Source organism: Onychomys torridus, chromosome 18 (assembly GCF_903995425.1).
Source record: "Onychomys torridus chromosome 18, mOncTor1.1, whole genome shotgun sequence".
NCBI classification, from domain to species: Eukaryota; Metazoa; Chordata; class Mammalia; order Rodentia; family Cricetidae; genus Onychomys; species Onychomys torridus.
Window position 1 is genome coordinate 7,638,447 of NC_050460.1, and position 21,281 is coordinate 7,659,727.

The window sequence follows — 21,281 nt, forward strand, 5'->3', positions numbered from 1 at the left end:
CTTCTTTTAAGTTTTATTTATGTTTATGTGTATGGGTGTTTTGTCTGCGTGTATTTATGTGTACCACGTACATGCCTGGTGCTATGGAGGCCAGAAGAGGATGTTGGGTCCCATGGAACTGGAGGTACAGACAGTTGTGAGCTACCAAATAGGTATTGGGAACTGAACCCAGCTCCTCTGCAAGAGCAGCCAGTGCTCTTGGCCCCTTCTCCAGGGACAGGTTTTAGCTCTCTTGGAGTTTGTCCTCTTGCCAGGAATGCTGTTGTGGCCAGTCTCGGTCTATTTCACTAGGACCTGTTGTGTATAACATACAGTGCATGTCTACTATCTGTGCAGTGCAGTAAGCGTGTTCTTTTGAAGTGTTAATGTCGAGCTGAAGAAATGGCTCAGTGGCACTTGCTGCTCTTCTAAAGGACTTGAGCTTGGCTCTCAGCACTGACGACATTGAATAGGTCACAGTTAACTGCCTGTAACTCCAGTTCCCAGGGGAGCTGATACACTGCTCTGCCTCTGTCTCCCGAGTTCTAGGATTAAAGGCCTGATCCATCAAGCCTTGTGTTTTGAGACAGGATCTCTCACTGAACCCAGAATTCACTGATTGGCTAGCCCAGCTGGCCAGTGAGCCCTTTACGTGGGTTCTAGAGATCCCAAATCAGGTCCTCAAGCTTGCACAGCAAACACTTGGCCCACTAAGCCATCTCCTCAGCCCCTTAATTTCACTTAATTGACCCTTCAGACAACCTAGTAAGACAGATATTGTATCCCGCTTTCTGGAGAAGGCAGCTGAGGCCGTTGTTTGGGGTTTTCTAAGCAGTACTCCAGGGGTACCTGGAGTGATAGATAAGGGTTGTGTCATGGTGGTTCCCTTAATCCCCAGGCCTGAGCTGTTCTGACAGGCTGCTCTCTCACCAGGTGGCCCTGTGTACCCAGGTGGCCCTGGGCATGGAGCACTTGTCCAACAACCGTTTTGTGCACAAGGACTTAGCTGCTCGCAACTGCCTGGTCAGTGCCCAGAGGCAGGTGAAGGTGTCAGCACTGGGCCTCAGCAAGGACGTATACAACAGGTAGAAGGGCTTGGGGGTGTCCCGGGGGGGGGGGGGGACAGAGGATAGGCACAGTTTGTGAAGGGGTAGCAAAGGGCTTCATGGCTGCTTAGTTGAAAGGTGGAGGGGAGGTTGAGAGGGTGGGCAGAGCCTGACCACCCCCTCTAAAGGTACAATAGTTCCCCAGAAGTGGCTCCAAGTTGCTGCTGGCTATGACTTTTTAAAAAAATTATTATTTGTGTTTCATGTGCATTGGTGTTTTGCCTGCATTTGTGTCTAAGTGAGGGTGTTGGATCCCCTGATACAGGAGTTACAGACAGTTGTGAGCTGCCATGTGAGGGCTGGGAATTGAACCTGGGTCCTCTGGAAGAGAAGTCAGTGATCTTAACTGCTGAGCCGTCTCTCCAGCCCATGACTTTTTTGTAGTGATAAAAAAAAAAAATCAAACAAAAACAAAAACAATGTTATAAGCCGGGTGGTGGTGGTGGTGGTAGGGTGGTGGTGGTGGTGGTGGTGGTGGTGGTGGTGGTGGTGGTACACACCTTTAATCCCAGCACTCAGGAAGCAGAGGCCAGCCTGGTCTATTGAACAAGTTCTAGGATAGCCAGGGTTACACAGTGAGACCTTGTCTTACAAAAAACAACAACAACAAAAAACCAACAAATACACACATACCCGTCAAAACCAAACCAAACCCCAGTGTTATATACACACCTGGAACAGGTTTGGTTTTAGGGGTCAGTAAGAGAGAGATTTTTTTTTTTTTTTTTTTTTTTTTTAGTTTTTCGATACAAGGTTTCTGTGTAGCTTTGCGCCTTTCCTGGAATTCTCTTTGGAGTCCAGGCTGGCCTTGAACTCACAGAGATCCGCCTGGCTCTGCCTCCGGAGTGCGCCACCGCCACCCGGCCAGAGAGAGTTTTTTATAGCTACTTCATATGTCATTGACTGCATATAGCTCCCTCTGTAAGTTCTTGAATTCAGGAACTGTTATCTTAAAGCCTGAGCCTGAAAGTTCAGACACCGTGGTCAGAGAATGCTATTATAGCTAATCCATATATGCCACCTTGTTGGGGCACCCCCAGTCACCTCAGGTGCAGCCCACCCCAGTGTGCCCGACTACTGCTTTGGTCTTACTTTATTACTAATTAAATCTTTTCTCCTTTTAATGTTTTTATTATTATTTATTGTTTGCAGTGTTGGGGATCAAAACCAAGGTCTCATATACAGCTCCATCAATTTTTAAAAATTTGAAACAGGATCTTGCTAAGTTTTTCAGACTGGCCTTGAATTCATGATCCCCCTGCCTCTGCCTTCCAGGTAGCTGGGATTACAGGCTTATATCACCAGGCCTGGGTTTCATTTAAAAAAAAAAAAAATTTAATTTTATGAGTCTTTGCTGGCATGTATGTGTATATACCATGTACATGTCTAGTGCCTGAGATCAGAAAAGGTCATCAGATGCCCTGGGACTGGAGGTACAGGTGGCTGTGAGCTGCCATCTGGGTGCTGGGAACTGAATCCAGGTCCTCTGGAAGAGTAGCTAGTGCTCTTAACTGCTGAGCCACCTCTCCAACCCCTCTTAATGGAATTTTTAACTATCAAACCTCACTCAGATGGATCCACGTCCAGAGTTGATCCAGCATACCGCTGTGCTCAGCATCCACGTTACTGATTCCTGTGAGGTCTATTATGGGAAGGCTGGGCCCAGCCAGGGGGAGTTGTGGTTTGAGGTGAGGCCGGGCTCCCAGGCCTTGGCCTCTCTGACCTCCATCCCTGTGTTACTTCTCTGTGCAGTGAGTACTACCACTTCCGGCAGGCCTGGGTACCTCTGCGTTGGATGTCCCCAGAGGCCGTCCTGGAGGGGGATTTCTCCACCAAGTCTGACGTCTGGGCCTTTGGAGTGCTGATGTGGGAAGTGTTCACGCATGGAGAGATGCCCCATGGTGGACAGGCAGATGATGAAGTGCTGGCAGGTAAGGAGCCGTGTTCCTGAGAGATGATTCTGGATATGACCCCACCCTCCCTCTCCATCCCACCTCTGCTTGCTCAGGCCCCAGGGTTATTGAGCCTATCTCCTCCCCACCTTAGGGCTGGTACTTAGCAATTATGAAGACATGATCTCTCCAGTTGTTAAAAATATGTAATTATGGACCAGCAAGATGGCTCAACAATAAATAAGTAATCTTAACTAGCTGTAGTGGCGCATGCCTTTAATCCCAGCACTTGGGAGGCAGAGACAGGTGGATTTCTGTGAGTTTGAGGTCAGCCTGGTCTACAAAGCTGAGCTCAGGACAGCCAGGGCTACACAGAGAAACGTTGTCTCAAAAAACCAAAATAAATAAATAAATAAATAAATAGAAATTAAATTACTTAGAAACAGGCTCAGGTTGTGTGGGAAGTGATAGACCCTTGACTACCATATGCAAAGTCCTAGGTTCATCCTCAGAATTGCAAAACACAAAACTAACTTATGAGCACTTTATACTGGGTAATAAATAGCACTTAACCCCAGTGTCTCTTCCAGCTGTCGCTTCAGCTCCCACAGGGACTCTGCCTACCAACCAGAGTGGACTTGGAGAGCAGAGTTCTCTTTGTCTTATAAGATCTTTGCCATAGTCTGAAAATATGGCACCCACCAATCACTTACCAGTACTCCCCAGAGCAGAGCGACCCTTGGGTGACTGCTGTGGGAACAGCACACTCCCGCAGGTGTTAACAAGTCATTAAACATCCAGGCTAACACTCTGTCCCGTCTGCCCTGCAGACTTGCAGGCTGGGAAGGCTCGACTTCCACAGCCCGAAGGCTGCCCCTCTAAGCTCTACCGGCTGATGCAGCGCTGCTGGGCCCTGAACCCCAAGGACCGGCCCTCCTTCAGTGAGATCGCCAGCACCCTGGGAGACAGCCCTGCAGACAGCAAGCAGTGAGGGGGGCTTGCAGGCTGTGCTTCAGGGAAGAACACCTCTGGAGGGGAGCCTGAAGCATGATGGGCAAGATTATCCTGTCCTTCTTGGCCTGGGGTCCCTGCCCAAGCACAGCGGGCATTGTTGAGGGCAGGCAGCGCCTAGGCATTTCTCTTCGCTTCAGCCATTGGGGAGGCTGACTCGAACCCAGGCTGGGTGACTGAGATGTTGGGCTGGGCACCTTTCTTTGCCCCCTTTCCTCATCAGGGACAGTATGGGTGCCTCAGGTAACCCCAGTTTCTTGTCTGAGACCTCTCTTGGCCAGGTCTAGCTCTGCCACTCATCTGCCAATGTCGCCTAGGGAGGGCTGGGCTTGGGCCGAGCTAGGTTTGGGGAACTAATTTACTAATGTACGCAAGTTCCAGGAGAGCTCTGGGCACGTAGGACCAACAGCCCTCTTGGCCTATGGGTCCCACCTGGCGGGGTGGGTCTAGCAGGTTGTGGAGGGCATAGCAGTTAAGTCCTCCCCACTGCGGGCTTGTGCACACTAACCAGACCCATCCCCCACCTCCTTTCCTCATCCCAAGTGCCTGGCAGATGAAGAGTTCAGGGGCTTTTGACACTCATACAACCCGCCCTTTTTGTATGCACATGGGCGGCTTTTTTATGTAATTGCAGCGTGGGGTGGGTGGGCATAGGGAGGTCTGGGTGGACCCTAGAGGAATTGGGGAGGGTGGGCCACCCCTGCCTTATACTTTTATTGTTGTTGTTGTTATTGTTGTTTGTTTTATGTTTTTTTTGTTATGTTTTTTACACTCGCTGCTCTCAATAAAGAAGCCTTTTTTACAGTCTGCTTGTAAGACTCTTCACTGCCTTGGCTCATGAATAGAGTTCTTTGTGACTTCATCCAGTAGGACGTAGATAGGACTGTCCAGTAGATAACTGGTCTGCTTTCCAGTTCACAGATGTTTTATAATACATCTTAACCTGTGTGACTTGCTCCCCACACTCGAGGAATGTAGAAGTGTAATGGACATGGAGGACCAGAAAAGGGGTTAATGACATATTTAAAACTAGGAAGGTCAGGAGCTGGAGAGCACTAGCTGTCTTGCAGAGGATCTAGGTTTCAGTTTCCAGCACCAAGGTAAGCCGCAGTTTACAACTGGCTAGAACTAATTCCAGCGAGTCTAATACCCTCTTTTGGCACCAGTGAAACACTCACACACATGAAATAAAGGTAAATCTTGACAAAAACACACAAAAAAAATGAGCTGAGAAATGGTTCACTGGTTAAGATCCTTGTTCTTGCGGAGAACCTGGGTTCAGTTCCCAGCATCCACATGGCAGCTCACAACCATCCCTAACTCCAGTTCCAGGAGATCAGACCCCTCTTCTGTCCTCCTCAGGTATTGGGCACACAGACAGCACACATACATACATTCAGGTAGAACACTGATATGCCCAAAACAAACAAACAAACAAACAAACAAACAAACATAATATATAAATATTTATTTATATAGTTGGACAATGCCTCAGGAGGCAGAGGCTAGAGGCCAGTCTCTGTCTCAAAAAAGCAAAATAAATAAAACCACCCCATGATAGGGTACTTGCCTGGCATCATGAAGCCCTGAGTTAGATCCCCAGCCATAAACCAAGCATGGAGGTATATTCCTGTAACTCCAGAATATGGTCGGGAGAGGCAGGAGGACCAAGGCTGGGGATTGGACAGGTGGTTCAGCCATTAAGAGCACACACTGGCTACTCTTCCCAAGCACCCAGCGTCAATGCCCAGTACTCACTTGGCTGCTCACAACCATCGGTAACTCCAGTTTCTGGGTATCTGGCCTCCATGGGTACCAGGCATACACATAAAACACAGACATACATGCATAAGAAACATCCATAAACAAAATAATAACAATAATAAAAACTAGTTTTTTCAATTTAAGAAAGAACAAAGAAGTTCAAAGCCTCCTTCAGCCACATAAAAAAGGTGGCCCCTCCGACCCTCTTACCAACCTCTTCCTCAGTCTTTACCCCTATTTTCTTGATGTTTCCTTCCCTCTGCCTGCTTGGACCAAATCTGAGGAATCTCCTCACTAACTTTGCTCTCTCTGAAGGGTACCACTGTTAGGAGAGTTCCTTATTCAATAGTAAAACTGTTTTTAGTATTATTAGTTTTTGTGTGGCAGGATCTCGTGTGGTCTAGATATGGTCTTCAACTCACTAGCAGCTGAGGCTGCTCTTGAACTCCTAATGTCCTGCCTCTACTTCCTAGGTACTGGGATGGCAAGCATGTGCCACCATTCCCAACCAGAATCTTAGCCCCAATTTCCTGTGCGGCCAACATCAAAGTCCATTTAGCTCACCTCTGCCTTGTGTCTTGAGTTTTACTTGAATGTAAGAGAAAAAAGTAGGTAAAAGTGTGATTCTGATTGTGGAAAAAGGTCTGATGGTAGGTACCTACGTAAGCACAATGTACTTTTTGTCCCAAACCTAGTCTAGAGCTAAGTGCTGTTAGAGTTTGCAGCATAGCTTTCTAGAATTTTCTTGGGCACACTGGCTTATGATTTCCTTTTAGTTCCCTCTCTCTAACTTGACATCACAACTGAGACCCTCGCCTCAACAGGAAGGGTGTTGTGACTTTTTTTTTTGAGATAGAGGCTCTGTTACAAAGCTTTGGCTGTCCTGGAATATGCTATGTAGATCAGGCTGGCCTCAAACTCACACAGATCTGCTTGCCTCTTGCCCCCCAAGTGACTGAAGCCACTTTCTATGCAATGTGTGTATGTATGTATATATGCATGTACGTATGTGGGTGTTTGGCCTGCTTGCATGTCTGTTCATCCACCACATGTGTTCCACATGTGTTCAGTGCTCTTAAGTCCAGAAGAGGGCATTGGATCCCCCTGGAACTGGAGTTAGAGACAGTTGTGAGCTGCCATGTGGGTGCTGGGAATTGAACCAGGTCCTCTGGAGGAGCAGCCAGTGCTCTTCTGAGCTATCTCCAGCTCCATGGCAATCATATTTAAGATTTACATTTATTGTCTTTAATTGTGTATGTGTGTCTGTGTCTGTGCACCTGTGAATGCAGGTACCCACAGACTCCTGAAGAGGGTGTTGAATTCCTTGGAGCTAGCTGGTCATGAACAACCCAGCATGAGTGCTAGGAACCCAACTCGGGTCCCCTGGAAGGGCGGCCAGCACTTAACCACTGAGCCCTTCCAGTCCATGCTTGGCATTTAAAATGTTAATTTAATTTATTTTATTTTATTTTTGTATCTGCCTGTGTATCTGTGTACCATGTGTGTGCTTGTTGCCTGAGAGAAGAGGGCATTGGGTCCCTCTTGGAACTGAACCTCCACATCATGTGGAGCTGACTCCTGAATACTATGGTGTGTACTGCATGCATAGAACACACACACACACACACACACAAACACTCACACACCACACACATAAACACTCACACTCAAACACCACACACACACAAACACACACACTCACACATAAACACACACTCACACTCACACAGCACACACACAAACACACACATGCACTCGCACACACAGACACACACACACACTCACACACGCACACACACACACACACACACAAATGTAATAAACAATGTTATATAGAAGGACAAAATGTTGTATGATCCAAATAAAACACATCTATGAATTTTTGTTGTTAGTTCAGGCCTCATAGACTCCAGGTTGGCCTCTAACTCACTGTGTAGCCAAGGATAACCTTGAACTTTTTTTTTAATACTCTTGTTTCTACCTTGAATGGAGAAAGTAAAAAGGAAAGGATATGACTGCTCCTAGGTATGGTGTAGGAGAAAGCTATCATAGATAAAAGAGAGAGCATAAGCCAGAGTCAGGGACATCTGGGGAAGTCCAGAATGGAGTCACCCTGACTGAGCTGGGCCATGGGGGGGGGGGGGAGATGGGGCAAGAGGGGCACCAGGTGCAGCAGCCAGGAGGCCAAAGGTATGAGAACCGGTAACCAAAAATGTCTGGATTATGTAAGGAAGAGCCTCTGGGGGAAGGGTAGCTCAGCCTCTGGACAAAAGAGTTCAGGATGGAGGGTGGGGTGTGCCAGCCACACCCTGTAACAGGTAGGGACTGAGGGATGCTGGGAGAACCTGGCTTTTACATTAAATAGGCACTTCAGCCTATTGTCCCAGCCTTAGAGATTTAACCCAGCTCCAGAGTCCTAGTGTATACATATATACCACTATGTCTGGTTTCTGTGGTGCTGGTTAGGCAAGTACTCTACAAACTGCTACATCTCTCACTCCATTAAAAAAGATTTGGCTTGTTGGCTTCTCTGTTTTTTTTTTTTTTGAGACATTATTTCTCTGTGTAGCCTTTGCTGTCCTGAAGCTTGCTCTGTAGACCAGGCTGGCCTTGAACTCACAGAGATCCGCCTGCCTCTGCAAAAAGATTTTTTTGTATGTACATGGGTGTTTTACTTGCATATACATCGGTGCACTTCATGTGTGCCTGATGCCTACCGAGACCAGAGGAAGCCATGCCATGTAACTGGAGTGACAGATGGCTGTGAGCTGACATGTGGGTGCTGGGAACCAAACCTGAGTCCTCTCCAAGAGCAGCCAGTGCTCTTGACCACTGAGCCATCTTTCCAGCCCTGTGATCCTCATCAATGGCTTTGGCTCCTGAACCTGCAGTCATGTGACGTGGTATGGGCTTGAGTCTCCCTCTGCCTTCCTGTGGTGACCAAGGGCAGTGTGAATGACGTCACCTAAGTAGGTTGTGACCCAGCACCATGACCCAGGAGAAGGAAAGCTGAGGCAGGCAGGGTTCTTCCCGGACACCGCCCACTGTGGATGCAATGGAGTGCTTGCTGTCTTGCAGTACAGGACTCGAGTCTTTGGAAGCTGGGTGGGGAATGAAACCACAGGGCTGTGGATTTCAGACTCCACCCCTTACCCCATACCCCGCTCTACCTGTGACCCATGAACTCTTGCAGAATCAGTGTATGTGTCTGCCTCTTACGCTAATGCGTTCCATATGTGTAAGTACCTGTGGTGCATAGAGGGGAAATGTGAGGAGTGACCCTAATTCCTGTTTTCAGAGGTTCAGTGACTAAGCCTGTTGTATGTACATGTGTGCACATACTTTATCACTAATCTCTTGATATTTCTCATGGTTTTGAACTGTGTGTGACTCATAGTGAGCAATGCCCTGAACACTGTCACCCAGTGCAAACAGATGAAATCAACAATTTTACACCCTTGACCTATGAAATGGTACTTTTATATGGCCCAACCTATATATAATGCAAACAAAAGTGCTTGGTGGTTTTTATTTTCTGTGTGTGTGTGTGTGTGTGTGTGTGTGTGTGTGTGTGTGTGTGTTTTGTAACCCTGGCTGGTCTGGAACTCAGAGACTCGTGCACCTCTGCCTCGTGAGTATTAAGATTACAGGCATGCTCCTCCACACCCAGCCTATACAGAAGTTTTGTGCAACTGGGTGTGGTGTCCCCAGCTCTTTAAGGGAGCACTAGAGGGCTGGAGTGGGGAGGAGTAGCCAAATGTTCAGTAGGGATGTTCAAAGCCATCCTCTCAGCTATATTGTAAGTTCGATACCAGCCTGTGATGACTGAGACTTTGATACTTAATACTTCACTCTGGTCTTTGTTTCTGTATGCATGGGTGAGGGCGGGGAAACCATAGTATAGTCTTAACTGTCATTCCTCAGAAGCTGTCCACTGTGATTTTTTATTTTTAAAATTTTATTCTTTTATTTTTAAAAATGTGTGGGTGCACATGCATGTGTATACAAGTACAGAGGACAACCTTTGAGAGCTGGTTTTCTCCTTCCACCATGTTGGTCCCAGGTCATCAGGCTTGGTCGTAAATGCCTTTACCCACTGAGCCATGTCACCAGCCCAGACTTGTTTTTAAAGACTTTGTCTCTCACTCAACTGCCAAGTAGGGTAGCCTGAGTGACCAGGGGTCCCCAGGTGTCTGCCTGTCTCCTCCCAGCACTGAAATAGATACAAGCATGTACTGCCCCCCTTGCCCCCCAGTCAGGGTTTCACTGTGTAGCCCTGGCTGGCCTCGAACTCACAGAGACCCTCCTGCCTCTGCCTCTGCTGGGATTAAAGGTGTGTGCCACCAACCTCTCCTGGTTTATAATTGGCTTTTTTGATGTGAGGTCTGGGGCTTGAACTCGGATCCTCATGCTATCCAAGCAAACACTTCACTGACTGAGCTGTCACCTAAGTCCTTAATCTCGTGGGAGGGGGGGGTGGAGGGGTACTTATTATATTCCTAAGGCTAGCCTTTGGAGCCACGGTCATCTTTCTGGTGACCCTGTCTTGGCTTCCTCAGTGTTGCAGGCATGAGCCACCACATCTGGCTAGTCCGTTTGTTCTAATACTTGTATCACACCAGTGCAATGACCCAATCACTTTTTCTTCTTCACAACAGCACTGAGCGGAAACCCATCTCATTAAACACACCAGGATAGATTGGGGCGACTTACTACATGTAGCTCCATATAACTAGCCACAGACCGCTGTTGTGGCTTTCTTTACTCTTTGCCCCCACTAAATCTGTATTCAGATCTTGAGGGATGGATACCAACACCAAAGAATGGACCTGAAAACAATCTCTTGTTTCCAGGCGCAGGACTACCAAAAGGCAGGCAGACTTCTTATTTGAACAATTTTTTTTTTTTTTTTTTTTTTGGACTGGTTTTGCTGTGTGGTCCTGGCTGGCTCAGCACTTAGTATGTAGTCCTGGCTGGTCTTGAACTCAGGGCAATCCTCCTGCCTCAGCCTCAGGAATAGCTAGAATTAAATGTGTGCACCACTCTCTCCGGCCAGATTTGAGTAATTTTGGTAACACAGAAGTTCAAGCTGTTTTCTCTATCTTGGAGCAAAGACTCAGCCTCTCAGCCCCTTAACGTGGGCTTTGTGATACCCACGTTTTAACCTTTGCGTCTTTTTTTACTTTTAATCCTCCCATCCCACTGTATTTCAGGCCTTTGCACTGGCTGCGGGGTGTGCTTATCCTCCAGACCACCCCCTCTTTCAGCACAGCGGGCAGCTGGAAGTCTTCACTGACCTCTCACTCTCCGCCCTGCCCCCATCATGGGTGGGAGGACGTCTGTACCTCCTCCTCGTCCAGATGTGTGTCTGCCAAAGACCCCCCAGCGTGGAGGATGATGAACGATGTGACCTCGCAGCTAGACTTGTGGGAAAGTGTTGATGCTTTGAAAGAGAAAGAAAGGGAAGTAGTGGGGGTCGGGGGGAGGAGATGAGACGGGACGGACCGGAGTGGAGCCGCTGGGCCGGAGGAGTCTAAACACTCACGCTCGCTTGGCTCCAACTACTTTACCTTCCTCAGGAAGTGATGGAAGTGCTCCAGCCTATGCCTGCACTCCTTCGCTGGAATCAGGGAGTGCTTTTCCTCGTTTGCTTCAAACCCCCAATGCACTCGCGTTCCCTCTTCTCGGCAAGACAGTATTCCAGCCCTCTCCTAGGCTCCCTGTACGCCAGTCCCTCTCGGTACTCCACTCGGCTTCAACACTTGGGGGCGGAGCTGGCTCGGCGGGACTGTTCCTTTAAGGAGTTGTCTCCGCCCCTCTCGGAATCGCGGTCTGACGCGGGATGACAGCAGCGAGTTCGGTATGTCTATGCAAATAAGTGTCCCCTTCCGGCCAATGGGGAGCGGAGGTGCCGGAAGCGCGGACCAATAGGGCGGGGGCGCTGGGGCGCACCATATAAGGAGCGGCCTCGCCATAAAAGGAAACATTGTATCTCTTTATATGGGGGGGAAGGGTTGGGGGATACCTCCGCCGCCAGCGCGTGGTCCCGGCCCCCTCCACCCGCGGTCTCGGCCGCGGCCAGCAGCCCCTGCCCCCCGGGGGACGCTGACGGCCGCAGGGCGCGCCTCCCCGGCACACGGACAGGGGGCGCTGCGCGCGGCCTGGGGCAACCCCGGCCATAGGGGCAGGAAAGTGAGGGCCCAGGTCGGCCCGGGCGTGCAGGGGACCCGGGTTCGCAGCGGCGGCCGCGGCAGCGTGAGCGGCGCTAGCAGCAGCGGGAGTGCCCGGTGGAACCGGGAAGCCGATGGCGGCGGCGGCCCCGATTCCTCGCTGACTTGCCCGTCCGCCCTCCTGCACTGAGCGCCATGTTACCGAGCCAAGCTGGGGCCGCGGCGGCTCTGGGCCGGGGCTCGGCCCTGGGGGGCAGCCTGAACCGGACCCCGACGGGGCGGCCGGGCGGCGGAGGCGGCGGAGGGACTCGCGGGGCGAACGGGGGCCGGGTTCCCGGGAACGGCGCGGGGCTCGGCCCGGGCCGTCTGGAGCGGGAGGCTGCAGCGGCAGCGGCGCCCACCCCGGCGCCCACCGCCGGGGCCCTCTACAGCGGCAGCGAGGGCGACTCTGAGTCCGGCGAGGAGGAGGAGCTGGGCGCCGAGCGGCGCGGCCTCAAGCGGAGCCTGAGCGAGATGGAGCTCGGCGTGGTGGTCGGTGGGCCCGAGGCGGCGGCGGCAGCCGCCGGCGGCTACGGGCCGGTGAGCGGGGCGGTGAGCGGGGCCAAGCCGGGGAAGAAGACCCGGGGCCGCGTGAAGATCAAGATGGAGTTCATCGACAACAAGCTGCGGCGCTATACGACCTTCAGCAAGAGGAAGACGGGCATCATGAAGAAGGTACCGGAGCCGGAGGCTGGCGCGCCCCGGGGGGACCGGAGGGTGGGTGCGCGCTGGGGTAGCCCGGGAGCGAGACGGAGCAGAGGCGGAGGTGAGGAGGCGGGGAGTCCGCACCAGGTGTGTAGGAGGGGATGGCTGTACACCGGCCGCGGGAAAGGGGAGGGGCGGCCGGGGAAATGTGGGGAGCGGGGAGATGCTGCGAACGTCCGGAATCCAGGGCAGGGGCGCCGAGGTGGGAGTGACCGGCGCGCGGGAGAGAGAGAGAGAGGGTCCTGGAGGAGTGCAGGAGTGGACAGGGGCGGGCAGGAAGGTGGATAACCAGACCGGGGGCCAGCCGATCCGCTAGGTCCTGGTGTGCGGGAAGGGCGGTGGAAAGGGGGGCAGAAGGATTTGAGATGAGGGGGCTGGAGCTGGATGACAGCAGTGAGCGAGCGTGAGTGGGAGGGAAGGTGGGCATCGCTGGAGTTGTGCGGGCTTGAAGGGCAGGCAGGGTTAGGGACCAGGTGAGAAAGCTGGGCGGGAGAGCTGCTGCTGCTGCTGCTGCTGCCTTGAGGAACAGCAGTCTGGGACCAAGTCCCGCCCTGGCCATGTGCCTTCCGTTGCTTTCTCTGGAAATCTCATGCTGCCCGCAGGACTGGCTGCAGAATCACCGGTCTTTGGGACAAGTAGGGTTTCCAGCTCTAGGGCAAATCAGTGCATGCAATGTTGGAGACAGGAAGATTTGTAGAGGTATCTTTTGCCAGCCAATATCACATGAAAAGTGGTAGGGAAAGGACTCTAGGAGATACAGGAAGGGATGGAAGCAGAGGAAGCAGCCAGCAACCTGGGAACCAGTGTTGTTATCTGTTCCTTGTAGAAGCTGGAACTGCTTCCAAGGTGGGTTGTGCAGTTTAGCTGGGGATCCCGTTCCTGGGCTGATGGCAGAGTATCTGTTGCAAACTTAGCTCTTTTCGTTTTAGCCAATCTGTTATCGGTAACCCTTAATCATCACGGAGAAGGTTTGGGAGAAGGTCCTTCCTTATCCTTCTATCCCAAGGCAAAGGGCACTACAGTTTTACAGGGCCAAAGGAGTTAGGCTGTGGCAACAGGTTAGAACCTGTGCAGTGATCTGGCAGGAAACATGGGCAGTTGGGCACTTAGATGGCTATTACCACTAATATGATGTGTGAATTCCAGTGTGGTAGGGATCTCATTGTCCCTCTGACAGTGAGGAGGAAGTGGGCACCGGGCATGTTAGGGGATAGGTAACTGGGTCTTTCTATGTCCCCTTGATGTTATATATCCATCCCTGCTGGAAGCTATTTCTGTTTGCTTGGGGTGCCTGCAGTCGGGACTGTTTCTTCAAGGACATAGGTAGTTTATCCACTTCCAGCTCGCCTTCAGATGTCTAGTCCCTAGAGTTGAAGGTCATCACAGGAGTCGGTGCTGGAGATCACCGTATAATTTCCCCCAGGGAAGTAGAGAGGAAATGCTGACCTGCCCATATCCCTCCCCACTCCCCAGGCCTATGAGCTGTCCACGCTCACAGGGACACAAGTGCTGTTGCTGGTGGCCAGTGAGACAGGCCACGTGTATACCTTTGCCACCCGCAAACTGCAGCCCATGATCACCAGTGAGACCGGCAAGGCACTGATTCAGACCTGCCTCAACTCTCCGGACTCTCCACCCCGCTCAGACCCCACCACAGACCAGAGAATGAGCGCCACTGGCTTTGAAGAGCCGGATCTCACCTACCAGGTGTCGGAATCTGACAGCAGCGGGGAAACCAAGGTGTGTTGTTGGGGTCACCTATGTAAAGTGGGGGAAGAACAGAGGCCTTTCCTTTCTTAGCCTAGTACAGGTAAATAGATGTTCTTAGTGATGTGGAGTGGGACCAGGTTAGTGTTCCTTATCCTAGGAGACAGGTGTCCACCCTCCATTCCTGACAGGAGGCCGTCCCCCAAGATAAGCGGGCGGCCTCCGTGCCCATATAAGGCCGGTTCGGGCTCCACGCCGGCCTCCCGCCCACAGCCCGCCTGCCTGGCAAGGCCTTTGCATTCCTCCCGCCAGCTGTCTCCCCGCTTGGGGCGGGGGTGTAGCTTGGCCCTGCCCTCCTGGCGGGCTGGGAATAGGAAGGGAGCCTCCTAATCCAGGGTCCTGGGAACCCACCGCTGTTGCCAAGCGAGCTGTCAGGTTGGACAAGGAACTAACCATACTAGCGAGCCTCGTGGCGTCCGGGGGCCCGGGATGCCCAGGCCTGGGCTGTTAGGAGAGCTTTGGCCTGCTCCTGAAGATGCCGGTAAGGAGAGAGGGGCGGGCCTTCCTTCCTGCTGTCTGTGGAGCTCCACCTTCCGGGTGCCTAACTAACTGGCCAATGGAAGGAAGCGGCACTGTTTGCCTTAGCAACGCCTCTACCAACCAAAGGCCTTGGGGCCCGTTGCTTAGCAAACATCCCGGGCTGACCCACCCCGGCCTTTTGAATCAAGTCGGATCTAGGCCTGGCGGCTTGGTTCTCAACTCCTGGCTTCTTCCTCACAACCCTAAGAACCAGAGAGTCAAAACTCCAGGCTCCCCCTTGTGTTAGTTACCCGTTATCCGCAATCATTTTCTCGTGTGTGGGAGTTTCTGTGCTCGTGGGTCAGCCCTTGGTCTCGGGCTGAACGGCTTCTCTGTCAAACCTTCGTGAGCTTCCTCTTTGAAAATCTCGGTCCCTGCTTAGAGCCCAGCGGTTCAGAACCGTAAGGACCCTTTTGAAAAGAACTCAAGCCCAGCCCTCAGGTTTTGAAGAGGAAATTAGATCTCATAAAAGGGAAGTGATTATCTCAGGGGCACCCAGACAGTCACTGCCAGAGCTAGAAACAGACTGTGAGGGGGATTAAACGCGCAGGAGTTCTCGCTGTAAGAGCTGCAAGTGTTTATTTTGATCTTGGTGTGAGCTTAGATGCCTCTCTTGAGTGGTTTTAGGAATGCTAGCCTGCTTCTCTCTCTCTCTCTTTATTTCCTGCTTAATCTTCTTAACAACCTCCAAGTTAAGTAGTTGTGGTTTTTTCTTTATTTGTTTGTAATATTTATTTATTATTTTGAAGCAAGGTCCTGATTGTTCTGGAACTCATTATGTAGCCCAGGCTGGCCTTGAACTCACAGATGCTCCTGCCTCTGCCTCCTGAGTGCTGGGATTAAAGGCATGCGCCACCATACCCGGTGTTATGTTTGTAAAATTTTTTTTTTTTTTTTGAGCTGAGGATCGAACCCAGGTCCTTGTGCTTGCTAGGCAAGTGCTCTGCCACTGAGCTAAATCCCCAACCCATGTTTGTAATTTTTAAACTTCGAGACAGGGTCTCACGGTGTAGACGAGGCTAGGCAACTCTTAAGCCTCAGATTCCCAAATGCTAGAACTTGGAGGCACTATCCCCAGTCAGTAGCTTCACGACTTTCATGGTGTGAAGTAAATGGTATAATTCGGGTTTTAACCAAAACAGCGATTTCTGCCTGAATTCTCCATTCACACAAAGCTCCCGAGGGATGAAGTCTGTTAGAAGCTCACTGCTCCATCTTTGCTCTGTGTATAGGACACACTGAAGCCAGCATTCACAGTCACCAACCTGCCGGGTACCACCTCCACCATCCAAACAGCTCCCAGCACCTCGACCACCATGCAAGTCAGCAGCGGCCCCTCCTTCCCCATCACCAACTACCTGGCACCAGTGTCTGCCAGCGTCAGCCCCAGTGGTGCCAGCAGTGCCAACGGGACTGTGCTCAAGAGCACAGGCAGTGGGCCTGTCTCCTCCGGGGGCCTAATGCAGCTGCCCACCAGCTTCACCCTCATGCCTGGTGAGTCACAAGGGGCGGCAGGGAGGGATTTGTTTTCTCAGGGTCAAATTGAGGATGTTAAAAGTGATTTTAGGGCTAGCCCCAGGAGGACCTCTTTCTTTGCTAAGAAAAGGTGAACATGGGCTAGAGCCAAAGAGAATCATTTTATGTCTCATTGGAAGACAAACTCTGTCCAGTGAGGTCCCTGCTGGTGGTATAGTAAGTTTCAACGCTGCATTCTGGTCTTGTCTGGCTAGCTTACCCTTGAACCTCCATGGCTGTAGAGATGGTTGGTGTTCTGTCACTTTTCTGTTGTGACTGGAGGGTGGGTTATGTTGATGGGTTAAGGACAGATCTGGGTCAGCTGAAGAAGATGGAAGCAAAGCCTGAGGCAGAAGAAAGAGGGAGTCACTTCATTCAGAATGAAGGACCTCTTCAGGTCCCAGGGGAGAGTGTTAAGGGTTGGGATACCGGACCCGGGACTGTAGTACTCCAGCATGTTTGGTGAAGTTGACAAACTGCCTAGGATGGAGCCCAAATAACACACTGTGTCTTCTAGGTGGGGCGGTGGCCCAGCAGGTCCCTGTGCAGGCCATTCAGGTGCACCAGGCCCCACAGCAAGCGTCTCCCTCTCGTGACAGCAGCACAGACCTCACGCAGACCTCCTCCAGCGGGACAGGTATAACTCCTTGTCACCTTCCCCCATGCCTTGCCTTCCCACAGGAAGCCTAGCAGAAGGTGCTTAGCAGTGTGGCTCCTGTATCGAGGACCCCAGGGAATTGACTCAAGTAGAAGCTGGGGCTTTTGGTTTTATGTTTATAGGAAAGCCGGTGAGCATGGCTGGGGTTTGAACCCTGTTCTGCAGTGAGGATGTAGAGTCAAGACATAAGAAACCCCTGGGAAATTGTTTGTTCAGTGGCAAGGAAGCAGTCAACGCATCTGTCACTGTGGGAGGGTGTTACAGGTCTTGAGTAGCTCTAGTTCCCTCTCAGCTACCTTTGGTCACTTCAGGAATTACAGCGAGCTCTCATGAAAGCTACTGTCATCCCAACCCTACTCAGTACAGTGTGGTCTAGGGCTGAAGTAACCGAGGACTTGGAGTGTCACCTCAAACCCAGTGACTCAGAATTTACACTTTAACAAGGTTCCTGTGTTACACTGGAGAAGTGCTTGTCTCAAGCATGAACTGATTAGGTGTAAATTTAGGAAGAGGGAGAGAGAGGAAGGACCAGGTGAAAATGAAGAGTGAGTGGCCCTCCTGGGAGAGGGCCCATCATTGTGATGCTAGGGTCTGGGAACAGAGAATTGGATGCATAGACAATCCCGCTCAGAAGAAAATGTTAGGCTTTTTTTCAGTTGATGGTAAGGAACAAAGAAACAATCTTTTGTCAAACCTGTGACACAGAACATGGTACAAAGATCCTGGAGGTTGGAATCCTGGGGCAGGATGAGAGCTAGCAGGAGGGATCAGCTCCCTGATGTGTATCTGTGTTTTCCAGTGACGTTGCCCGCCACCATCATGACGTCGTCTATACCCACAACTGTGGGTGGCCACATGATGTACCCTAGTCCCCATGCAGTGATGTATGCCCCCACCTCGGGCCTGGCTGATGGCAGCCTCACCGTGCTCAATGCCTTCTCCCAGGCACCATCCACCATGCAGGTGTCCCACAGCCAGGTCCAGGAGCAAGGTGAGGGAAGGACCAGGCCGAAGGAAGAAGGACCATTTCTCCCTTTTACAGGCACTCAGATGTGCCCCAGCTCCAACACTGAGATGCATTCTCCCTTCTATTTATTCCCCTCCCCCAATGCCCACATATATTCCTGCACAAATACAGACTTGGATATTCTCACACTCACTGGACAACTGTATTTGTTCATTTGGACACACACACACTTAAACCCTCACACTACAGGCACCCTCATGCATTGCATGAGACACTTTGGGGCACACATCCTTGGCCACATGTCTGAGGCTCCCCGGTCACTTATGTATATCACATCTCCGATATCTAGAGATCCTCCTGAGCAAGTGAATGAGTATCTCCCATGCTTTCCGATGCAGGTGGTGTCCCTCAGGTGTTTCTGACAGCATCCTCTGGGACCGTGCAGATCCCTGTTTCTGCAGTTCAGCTTCACCAGGTAAATGGGGCAGGGGGCCCCCACCCCCCTCCGCCCTGTCTTCCAAGGGGCCCATCTGTTCCTGCTCAGGCCCGTGTTGGAGCGGCAGGCCAGCAGGGGGCGCCTGAGCCTGCTTGTCCTCCCTCCTCCTGGCCATCCTCATGCTCCTCCTTCCCTGCAGATGGCTGTCATAGGGCAGCAAGCTGGGAGCGGCAGCAACCTCACCGAGCTACAGGTGGTGAACTTGGACGCCACCCACAGCACCAAGAGTGAATGATCCGCCCGCCACCCTGGACAGATGGCCAAGGGACGGCACCACTTATTTATTGTTGCCTTTTCACGTTTCTTTACACACACATTGACTGGCCGAAGGAGGGAGGCAGGAGAAGGAGAGGGCAGCCACAGGACTGTGCCCTCTCACTCCAGCCAAAGAAATGGGCCTGCCCGCCCTCCACCTGCCCTCCCTCACCCCTCCTTCCTACCCCACCTGTCGTGCTGTGGATGGTGGGGCTGTCCTCCTCCTCAGACCCCTGCCAGCTTGGCTCAATGTTTGCTATGAGTATTAGCTCACCAGTGGGACTGTGCCCACCTTCCCACTCACAGGCCTTCTGTGGGACTGGGCACAGTGTCCCCCCTCTGAGGAAGCATTTGGGGCCCTCTCTCCAGCCTGTTTGGTGACCTCTGGTTAGTTCTATGCTGCCACGGTCTGGGTCAAAAGAGCCCTGCCCCTGCCCCTCAGGGAGCCAGCTGGAAGAGAGGGGGTTCTTCCCTCATACCACCCCCCTCTGCCCCTTTCAGCTCCTGGATAGCTGGGCCTGTGCACTGGGCAGGTTACTGGGGCCACCTGCCCTGCCTTGCCCCTCTGTTCCCTGGACCTGCAGGGGCTCTTGGGTTGGAGGGAACCAACAGTGTTCTCTCTCCCCCTGTCTTCCCCCTTCTCCCAGCTGCTTTACTTAAAAGTTGATTTTGAACTTTTTATTTGAGGAGATGAAGTGAAAACAAATCTATAAATATATATTTTTAAAATATTTAACTTTTTTTTAATGGTGTTTTTCTCATCCCCCTCCCTGCCCAAACTCCCCTTTCCTGGGGAGCCCTTAGGCTCTCTAGAACTGGTTGGGCCCCTGAGGACAGCCCCCCATGAGCTCGGGGCCCACCAGTGTGCATGCGGGAGATTTTGGGTTTGTCCCACGTCCTGGGTTCTTTCCAGGAGAAAGCTGAGGAAGGGGCCCTCAGGCCATGCCGCAAAAGGGGAGGGGAGGGTTACCCACAACTCTAGGCCTCTTTTACCCTGTAGGGTTGTGGCTAGGAAGAGGGAGACCAAATGTGGGGGTAGGGTGGGAGGGGGCCAGGCAGAGGAGATGGATTTCATTTGTGCCACAGCACATCATTGCAGCCTTGTGCCCCCAGGCTTACGGCTACCTGGGGCCCAGGCTGCAGTGAGCAGGAGGGGGTCTGGGAGGTGGGGAGACACAGGAATGGGGGTCATATAGGAGCAGCTCTTGGGCTGAGCGCAGCAATGGAGAGCCAGAAATGGGCAGCTCTCCCAGGGAGTAAGCAGCTACTGTAACTTTTTTAAATTAAGACAAAAAGCCTCGAAGAAAATGACTTTATTTTTCTAAGTGTAGCCTCAGTATTTATGTAATTTGTACAGGGCCATGCCCCACCCCTTAGAACCCACTAGGGGACCTTGAGGGTGGGCTAGCATGGGGGGGTATTTTACCCTGTGTCAGAGCCAGCCTAAACCTCCTGTGTCCATAAGGGAGCTTCTCCAGAAGGGCAGTTGGGGTAGAGTGTCCTCTAACCCCTTACTCCTGCCCTCAGTAGGCTTGTGCCTGCTTCTGAGGCTAGGTAAAGGTGGCGAGGGTTTTATGCACACCTAGGTATCACGGGAGGATCTATTGACATGTTTGAGAATCCCCCAACCTCTGATCCCCATTGCTGTCTTCTTACCCAGCTGAGGAGGCCACCGTTCTGGCTTTCTCCTGGAAATAGCTGGGGCTTTGGGTAGCTTTCAAGACTGGGGCATGGTAAACCAGGGGCCAGAGTGGGGGAGCTTGGGACTCAGGTCTGTAACTGCCCAGCCCCTTTCTCTGTACTTGGTTCACTCCACTACCACTCACCACTCCCCCAACACATAGGAGGAGATGTTAATTCCTCCTCACAAAAGACAGATCTGGTGAGTGAATCAGGCAAAGTGCTTATAATGTGTGCTGTGTGATTGGCCTTGGGAGAATCTGCGTGTCAGGATTGAGGTGGCATTTCTATGTGCAGCGACCCTTGGTGTTTCCCTTCCTAAGTGGCTCTGGGGTGTGTGTGTGCTTGTGTTAGAGTGAATGCTTGTGTGAATGTGGGGTGTATGTGGGTATATCAGTGGTTTCTACTTCTCCTGGGATGTTGACCCAGGAATAGTGGACATGGTCACATCCTATGTACAGAGCTTTCTTTTGTATTAAAAAAAGATTACTCTTTCAATAAATGTATCATTTTTGTGCACAGACTGGGGTCTTTGGCTGTGTCTTTGGGATCTTTTCAGCATAGGGAGGGAGGAGCGAATACAAAATCTCCTAAATTCTGCTCCTGGAAGCAGGGTCCTTGGACTATTGAATCCTACATGATTGAAGAAATCTAGGCGAGGGACTTTCTCACTATACATGGTTTTGCTAGCAGCTCAGAGTAGTTCAGTGGTTTTACCTAAAAAACGAAGTGGAAGAACTAACTTAAAATACCTCGGG

General features: G+C 51.6%; 2 protein-coding genes across 3 annotated transcripts in view; both read left to right on the forward strand.

The window, feature by feature from the left end:
- The window catches only part of Ptk7 (protein tyrosine kinase 7 (inactive)), a 61,579-nt gene extending 56,787 nt beyond the window's left edge, over positions 1 to 4,792 (forward strand). Inside the window, exons 18-20 of the mRNA XM_036167978.1 lie at positions 913 to 1,064; positions 2,838 to 3,016; positions 3,808 to 4,792. Of these exons, the coding sequence (XP_036023871.1) occupies positions 913 to 1,064; positions 2,838 to 3,016; positions 3,808 to 3,968 (492 nt within the window). The 3' untranslated portion in view covers positions 3,969 to 4,792. The remainder of the gene's footprint in view (positions 1 to 912; positions 1,065 to 2,837; positions 3,017 to 3,807) is intronic.
- Positions 4,793 to 11,738: 6,946 nt separating this feature from the next.
- On the forward strand, positions 11,739 to 21,046 carry Srf (serum response factor). 2 transcript variants are annotated; one of them, XM_036168000.1, is made up of 7 exons: positions 11,739 to 12,636; positions 14,140 to 14,406; positions 16,185 to 16,446; positions 16,985 to 17,104; positions 17,925 to 18,116; positions 18,491 to 18,567; positions 18,728 to 21,046. In XM_036168000.1, the coding sequence occupies exons 1-7, from the start codon at positions 12,118 to 12,120 to the stop codon at positions 18,821 to 18,823; spliced, it is 1,533 nt and encodes a 510-aa protein (XP_036023893.1). In that variant the 5' UTR covers positions 11,739 to 12,117; the 3' UTR covers positions 18,824 to 21,046. The 2 variants fall into 2 exon arrangements, with proteins under 2 accessions (XP_036023893.1, XP_036023894.1); XM_036168001.1 differs by lacking the exon at positions 17,925 to 18,116 and having other exon boundaries at positions 11,764 to 12,636.
- Positions 21,047 to 21,281: the final 235 nt, after the last annotated feature.